Source organism: Passer domesticus, chromosome 5 (genome assembly GCF_036417665.1).
Source record: "Passer domesticus isolate bPasDom1 chromosome 5, bPasDom1.hap1, whole genome shotgun sequence".
Lineage (NCBI taxonomy): Eukaryota > Metazoa > Chordata > Aves > Passeriformes > Passeridae > Passer > Passer domesticus.
Genome location: NC_087478.1, coordinates 29,757,496 through 29,766,119, shown reverse-complemented (window position 1 = coordinate 29,766,119; position 8,624 = coordinate 29,757,496). Strand labels below are relative to the sequence as shown.

General features: G+C 37.9%; 1 protein-coding gene across 4 annotated transcripts in view; it reads left to right on the top strand.

Annotated features, from left to right (window-relative positions):
- Positions 1–8,624, top strand: part of LRIG3 (leucine rich repeats and immunoglobulin like domains 3) — a 41,578-nt gene that overhangs the window by 640 nt on the left and 32,314 nt on the right. For 2 of the 4 annotated variants that reach the window (XM_064422520.1, XM_064422521.1), the window contains exons 2-3: positions 6,866–6,937; positions 7,209–7,283. In XM_064422520.1, the coding sequence (XP_064278590.1) occupies positions 6,866–6,937; positions 7,209–7,283 (147 nt within the window). Of the gene's footprint in view, positions 1–11; positions 81–6,865; positions 6,938–7,208; positions 7,284–8,624 lie in introns of those variants that run through there. The other 2 variants (XM_064422522.1, XM_064422523.1) reach the window with 2 other exon arrangements.

Genomic DNA, 8,624 nt, shown 5'->3' with positions numbered 1-8,624 from the left:
TCAGTGTCCGAGAGGGCGAGGAAAAAGTTCTGTTGACTTTCTTGGACAACGTGTAGTAGTCATCGCGTTAACGCTGGTCGGTGTGTTGGGAAAGCTCCTATCGGTTTTCTTCGTGCAGCTCTTCATTCCTGGGTAGTTCTGGCGCTGGCGATGTGCGGGCCCGCTCGGCCCGGCGCCGCGCAGTGCCCGAACCCAGAGCAGCGCGAACTCAAGGGCCAGCTGGGGAAAAGTTACTTTGAGTGACAAACTTTTATAGAAAAAGCATAAATGAGGTCACCTACCTAAAAGCTTGAAAATGGCCCAGGGACTTTTCACATTTGTTTTTAATCGCTTGTCACTGAAACATCTTCTATATTAGTCGTATTAATTTTCTATTACGTTTTCAAAGCAGATCGAGATAAGGGCTTTAAAGTAAACAGGAAGACTTTCAATTAGTTGTGGCTAATTCTGTTCAATTGCCTCGTCTGGAGGTCATGCTGCTTTACTCATGAAATGTGGATGGCTGTATTGACACCATATGGAACTGAACAGAGGCATGGCTCTGGGAGTTGAATATTACCAGGACTGGTATACCAAAGTGTGAGGGGAAAGAAACTTTTTTTTTTTTTTCCCCTTATGTGATTGAAACATACATACTGCATCTGCTCTACATTCAACAACTGGTTTTGCTTTCTGTTATGTTTCATTCCTCTTAGTTTTTTGAATTGTTTCAGTATACTGAATTGTTTCAGTATACTGAACTGTTTCAGCCCACTTAAGTTTTCTGACAAAACCTAAGGATTTTGTTTTGATATGAGGTAAGCGTTATAGTTTAATTTCTTAGCTTAGCATACATCAATGCTGTTAAAATTCAGATGTGGTAAATAAAAACGGGAAAAATCACAGAACTTTTCATTATTTTAGAATTGCTTTAAAAAGCATGTTTTGTTAGCAGTAATCCAAATTTGTTTTTTCCACTTATGTTCCCGAGAGACAATACAACACATTGCAGGGCTTTTTTTTGTTAGCACAAGGGACATTTTCCTAATTAGAATTCCCTTGGTAGTGTAAATTGCCCTTATGTAAGTTCACATTCCTTTAAAAGTGTGAGAAAATAAGTTCCGCTTGTATAAATAAGCTTTGGTCTGTTGTAAGAAACCCTGCTGTGATTACTCATTGGACAGCTGTGTCACTTGCTTTTAAACTCACAGAAGTACATCTTTGTAGGTGTCACCAAACCATGTGGTCTGGCCACTTTTGTGTAAATATTTCTTTTGTTTGTGACAAATGCCTTAGAAGTACCCAGCTCTTTCTTCCTTCCCCTCTTAATAAGAACAAGGAAGAGTGTGGCCTTGTCTGTTACCTCCAGCTACCCCAGTACTTGGACCTGGGATTGTGCAATTTGGTAATTAATGCGTTCAGCTTTACATAGGCAAAAAAGGTTTGACTAGTTTGGATTATTGTTGCAACAAACTGCACATTACAAATTGTAAAAGACTGTTTATGAATTTTATTGCTGTATGTCTACTGTGTTTTCCATGAAACCCTGTAGTGGGTATAGCCAAAGGCTAGTAGTTTAATTGCAGGCTTTCCAGTCCTCTTGAGGAAACAACAGCTTTTTTTACCACGTTCTTAACATACACAGGCGAGACCCCCAAGCAGGAGAGTGGAAGCTCTTCTGCCTGGGAAGGTCTAGGCCCATGTCAGGCTTTACACCTTCCTTTGCCCATTTGTACTCACCCATACGGAGAGTAGGTTTTCCCTGCTGCATACTTTCATGCCTTTTTTTGTTCACATTCCCTGCTGAAATAAAATAAGAGTGATCTCAGAATGGACGAAGAGGGGAAAAAAATGAACATGTCTGATGTCCCCTTCTTCTTGGTGGCAGGTGTGAATCTACTGTATTGTATGGAAGTGTCCTCACAAAGTGGAGTGTAAACAGGCCATAATTGCCAGCTTCACTGTGATTTTAGCTAAAAATACCTTCTTCTATTACCTTGCCTTCATGAGAGGTAACAGTCTGCTGAAAACTGATAAACAGTTATAATGGCTTTGTGTACAGATAGTTTTGAAGTTGGATTTCCATTTAATTCCACAGTGTGTATCCTGATATTGCAAGAATGTAAGGTTGTTGGAGCTGGTGGAAGAGGAAGAGTGTTGAGCACTGGCCAGCGTCCTCCATGTGTGCAAACTCCCACTGGCACTGCAGTACCCCTTGCCAGGTTCACTCAGGAATGCTACAACTGTCGGTGGGGCAGGAGGGAAAGTCTGAAAAATGGTTTTCACTTGTGTTTGTATTACGTCTTCAGTATTTACATTTTATAAATCCTCTAGTTCTCTACCAGAATTGCCAGAAAAAAAAAGCTGTATGGTTTTCACAGCTGTTTTTCAATATTTTCCAGACTAAAGCTTCAACATAGCAAGCTGATTTATGAGTCACTTTGGATCAGTGTCTTAAAACAGCTACAGCCTGGCTTTTTGTTTTTCAGCTCTGCTGATTTCTGCTGAATTAGCAGCTCTATAGGCCCCAGTGGGACTGATTAAGGAACTGTTGCTGGATTTGCATTTTAAAATTTGACTTGGGGCTCAGGTTTCTGAGTTCTCTAAGGAAGAAGATGATAATTGTGACTAAGTGTTGTAAATTAAGTTAGAGTCTAAAAGTTATATCTATAAAATGTGTGAAGAAGCACTTGCTTTCTCTCTCTGTGCATTAGGCTTCCTTTCACTTTTTAATCACACAAACATTGGTGTTCACAGTTAAGTTTCAGCTAATGCTGGGACTTGTGAGTTACAAAAAATGGTCATACAAATGTAATGGAACAAAGAAAATAGTTTCTTTCATAGAACAGATTATTTGGGGATAAAATCTATGGTATACTTTCTCAAGTGGAGGCAATTCTACTTAAATGTCCAATCACTTCTATTAGAAATGTGAGGTGAAGTAGAAGTATATATGCTTACTATTGCTATAGAGAATTTCTTAATATGTATCTGATTTCTGACTTTTTAGAGTATGTTCTATCTTTTATGACTTTGGAGATTCTAGTAGCAAAAGTAATTACAGAGGGAATTTTCTCCCCTCTTGTAATTTAGCTTTAACATACAAGGAAAGTTCAGAAGTGGAAAAGACATAGTAATAATGTTTGAACAATGTCAGTTCCATTTCTGTGAAGGAAAAATAGAATTTAGTTTTCCACCTTTTTTTTATACGTGTTTTAAGGTATGTTGAGAAATGCAAATTGGACTGAAACAAACTTGTAGCTTTGCAACTGGGATGATAGATTTTTATATTTAAAAAAATTGTACCAATCCAGTGCTTATAAGTTTGAAACACTTCTACAGGTTTAGGCTTCACTTAGATTATTAGTGAAAGGCAAATATTTTAATTCTTGGTTCACTTCCAGCCACTCTGATTGAACTTAAAATGTAACTTGCAAGGCTTTTTTTACTGAATTTTCATGAAGTTTCCTATGCCAGTAGTACTGAAGTAATGCTTAATAAAATATGTATAATACGTATTTTATGTAACTGTTGGTAGACAGGCATATATACTGTATGAAACAGGCAATTCAGTATTGTCTGGAGGGTTGGGCATTTTTTGTTGGTTTTTTGCTTTGGGATTTTTTTTTTCCATCTTGTGTTTGACAACCTGGTGTAAGTAAACCAGGCATAAGAAATTTTTATGTATGTATTTTTTAAAGTAGGTGCTACTTGGAAAAAGTGAATGTATCTTTAGTGTTAAAAAACAAACACCAAAAAAAGTAGTTTGAAACCTAGTGTTAGTTACGCTCACGGTTGCCTTGATAGACTCCAGATGGATGTGAGCTTAAGCTATGAGTGAAAGTGTCTGGCTCCAGTGTGGTGATCATGCACAGCAGTGGTTGTAATTGCAGGATTTTTATAGTTTAAGGACTTTGCCAGATTTTTTTTTTTAACATGTTTTAACTCCAGCAGAACAAATCTACTCACGTCTGTTACTGTCTGGTAGGTCCTTTAGGCAAATTTGCCTTAAATAAACCTTTTGCAGAGTTTTTAGGTGAAATGAAGAAATGCAGGTTTTTAGCAGTAGTGTTGAAAGCTCTTTGTTGAAATAATTACTGATTCCTAAGTCTTGTCTGAAGCGTGAACAAAAGTAACATGTTAGGCACTAACAGCCATAACTTAACTGAATTTTGGCTGTTTATTTGCATAGTTCTTAAAATACCTAGAGACTAAAGCCAAATATTGAATTAAGTTTAAGGGTAAAAACTGTCTCTGCTCTGCCTTTAAGGACCAAGTTAGATTTCTGTCTAGATTTTTGTATCAGATAGTTTTTCAGTATTTACACTTAAGAATGCAGTGTGAGATTTTCAAATCTGTGAAGCTAATGCATTCAGATGTTAAACAAAGGGATTTTTCTCCAGTGTATGGCCTGGAGAATGTTTGCACTCAATTTTTAAGCAGTGAAAGATGCAGTCCTCTAACTTTAGTGTGGTTAACCTAATATTCAGGAGAACTCAAAATCATAATGGTGGAGCTAAAATTAGTGGGCTTTTGAAAACATTGATGCTGCATTAGTTTTCCATTGTTAAGAGGAAAATCTATAGGGGTTTAGACACCCGAAAGTCAAGGCATATGCATTAGGTGCTGGAGTCCAGAGCTGAGTCTCTGCAAACATCCCCTCTGTGGCCACCTGAAGGTGGTGGAATGTGTTCCCCTTCCCTCTCCCCTAGCCCCTTCTTTTGTTCTGGAAAATGCCATTCACACCTGCAGCTCTGCCCTGTGCAGTCCTGGCTTGGGAAGCACAGCCCATCTTTTCCCTGCCTGTGGCTCTGAACCAGGTTCTCATGCCACAGCTCAGCAACTCACTGGGCCTGGTCCAGTTGGCTGGCTCAGAGCACACCTTACAGCTGAGTGCTGGTGGTACCCCTCATGATACACATACGTGCCTGGGATTATTTTTTATGCTTAATTGTCATTGTTACGGGGATATTTTTTAATTGCCAACTGTAGGAGAGGACAGAAGTGGTGATGAAACTGTCCTGGCAACACTGAATGAGTCAGTTGGGAGAATCTAAAATAGTTTTACTATATACATGTTCTGCTAAGGAAACATAGGTGCCTGGCTGGGTTGCAGAATTCCGCCTGCATCTGAGGATGTGGAGTTATGGATGCAGGGAGACTGGAGTTCTCTGGATCTGTGGGTTTTCAGGGCTTAGTCACAGGGCCGAATGTCTAGCACAGATCCTGAACTCAGCTTCATTTAAGCCAGTTCGGGTCTGCGTGCAGTAGGGATGTGCTGTTCATCAGCTTTCTTCACTTCGGGAACTGTGGATGGAGAGTAGACATGTCCATGGCAGTCAGACCTGTGTTTGGTGTGCTCAGCACAGGTGACTCTACTGAGTTATCTTACCCAGAAAAAGTGAGGAATCGTGTAGTTTCCTCATAGATTCAACTTGGAATGACACTTCATGCTTGTGTGGCTTGGTGGGGACCCCAGGTATGGTGGATGACTCTTAAGTGCTGAATTAGCATGGGGAAAAATATCATGGAGTGTGAGCAATTTTTTTTTCAAAAGGGTGCTTTTTAAAGCACTCTTTACCTATACTACAGCTGCTCACTGCTGAGGTGTGCTGATTCATTTTTTTATGTGTCTGCGTTACAAACACTCACTGGAGTGAATTTAAGAACTGACTAAAATAATGTCATTTTTCTTAGCTGGCTTGGATAAATGCAGTGTTTTAACTTGGAACAAATGCTTGCAGATGGCTGGATTGATGCTGGTGAGGTAGTGATAATCTAGTAGGGGAACAAAAAAGTGTATGTTTTGGTGGATGAGTGACTGAGAGCCCTCAACAGAGCTAGTTATGGTTACAAGATGAGTTGTGAGTGTGTACCACTTGTGCAGAGGTTTAGAGACGTGCAGGTTTGAGTTCCTGCAGTTAGCTTTTCTGTCCTTTACTTTACAGTCACTCTTATTTGTGTTATGTTTCCAGTACTTCTGAGGCTACAGAAAAAATTTCTTAGGACTCTTGTATGATGTCAAGTGTTTAAGAGGATGCATGACACTGTACAAAGATGCATGACCTGTAAGGAAAAAATATTTCTTGGGGTCAAGAAGAGTTTCTAGTACCTGACTTGTTTCGTAGCCGGTGCTGCAAAGGTGTTAACAATTGCTTATAAGCTGCATCAGTATATACTGGGATCTTCAACATGGCACAAGCTACTTCTTCAAGGGTAATTAAGTGTGGTATTAATATCACCAGTATATAGACATCTTAAAACTCAGAATTAGCCCTTGCTATGTCTGTTTTCTTCTGCTATTTCTTAAGATCACTATTAAATTTGGTTATGTGGGAATGGTGTCCAGAATTTTGTGGAAGCATGCAAATACAGTTGCGATTTATTTGTGGTCCTCATGGTGTATTTGTGAGCTCTGCATTGCTTTTGAGATGTGGGTGAAAAGAGTGAAATATTATCATTAACCCAAGGAATGAGACTACAATGACTATTGTTTTTTGAATTTTCCTTGTTGAAGTAACCAAGAGGTTGTTACAGCCATGTTTTTTTGTTGTGAGGGGATGTGGGAGAGGGGTTGTTGGTGTATCTGAGTCAAAATCTTAAGATGTTTTCCATGGGTTCTATGCACATTCGAGTGAACAGTTCTATATTGTTCAGAGATACTAGGAGTTCCTTTGACACTGCTAGCAGTGATCAAGGTATTTACATTTGTATTTGTGTATTTATACCTTGTGTAAACAAATAAGTTTGTTATAATTTTGCTAATAAAAGGAATCTTTTTATGTACTTGGAGACAAGTGAGAACATAATTTGGATTGAAATTGCACTGCTTTACCTGATATCGTATGGCAAAACTGACAGGTTGTTTATTTTTGTAACCTCATAGGGACTTAAGTCACAACAAATTATCTTCAATCAAGACCAGTATCTTGGATCACCTTCATAGTCTTCAGGAAGTGTAAGTTAATTTGTCTTAATTAAAAAACATACCAAAACATAAACCCCAACCAAAAATACCCAACCTGTGTTTGTGTATGCTAATTGTATAGTTATTTCTCTAGGGATGGTTGCTTGAACAACAAAGATACTTGCTGTTCTGATATTTCACATTAAGTGAAACTGGAATTATTTTTTAATTTTGAGGTGACACAGTTCAGCAGTTTAGCAAGTCCAATGTACATGCTTCTGATTAACATCAAAGTTAACTCTCTCTTTTGTAATATTAATAGGAAGTTGAACAACAATGAACTGGAGATCATTCCGGATCTGGGACCAGTCTCAGCAAATATAACTCTTCTGTCTTTGTAAGTAAATCTTACTCTTGTCCCTGGTTAGTGGAACTGACTCTACAACATTCATGGAAATATGTACATTACAGAGATTAAAGCAAAATAATTGGAAATAGAGCAGCTTGTGGTTAGGAAGTTGATTATGTCATATTATTTAGTAGTTCTTTATAATGTGTATAATTGAGCTTAATCCTTGTAGTTTTTGTGCTTCCCAAATACAAAGACTGCATTAGAATTAATTTATGTTGTGGTAGTACCCAGAAGCCTAAGTCCTGTTGTACTAGGCACTGTACAAGCATATGTAAATGTTACACAAACTGGTACAGTGCTGTCTTTAAAACAAGACTTTTACTCTGTCGTTGTGCATCTTGGATGAGATCCTGATGTGTTAAATCATGGCAGAACTCCATTAATTTCACTGGATGATATAGGGAAATCCCCTTGAGATGCAGCTTCAGAACAAGTATCTAGGTTAGAAGATACTGTGCCAATGTCTTGAAAATTTTTTTTTTGGAGCCCATTTTAACATGTGGCACTTTTTTTTTTACTGCAGTTAATACATAAAATTGTGACACGTGATTGTGTCCATGTTCATTGCATTTCATGAAAGAAATGAGTCAGTTACTTGGTGTTCATTTGTAATGTGACTATAAGGTGGTAAAAGGCATATAGAGCCCATAAACAAAAAATTTATTTTAAAGGAAATCTTATTTGTGATATTGTAACGATAAATTAATTGGATTCCTTTTCTGTGCAGTAGCATTGGCATTACTCATGATTTTGTTTCAATAAAGTGTTGAAGGAAGATGTAGAAAAGTAGTCACTATCATACTGTTAGTTAGGAAAAAAGACCTGATTTTCATGTGTGGGATTTGTGTTTTATCAATGGGAATCTAAAGTGTCTAAAGCTAATAATATGTATCCCTCTGGCCAGGTCCTGTCCTTGAATACAAATTGCAAGTTACCTTTCTTGAAGAATCCTGAAGGGTTAAAACAATACAATAAACTTTGGAGAGCTGTTCAGTTAATTAAATTGATCACTATTCAATTGCTTACATCTGGTGATTTATAGGGGTTTGTTTTTACTCTAGGCCTAGGTCAGCCAAGTCAGCTGGTGCAGCCGCTGTGTCTGGGCTGCTCTGTTTGAATAAGAACTAAGTGACATTTGATACTGATGTGGTTTCTTACAGATCAGAATCAGAAAAGAGTGAAAGAAAAAGCAGATGGTGTCTGACAAATAACTGTTGAATTTAAGCACATATTTTATTTTGCAGTAGCATTGACATTACTTTTACACTGGCATAGCATTCAAGCATGTAATTGATCTAAACATTTTATTTATTTTTTATATATGTG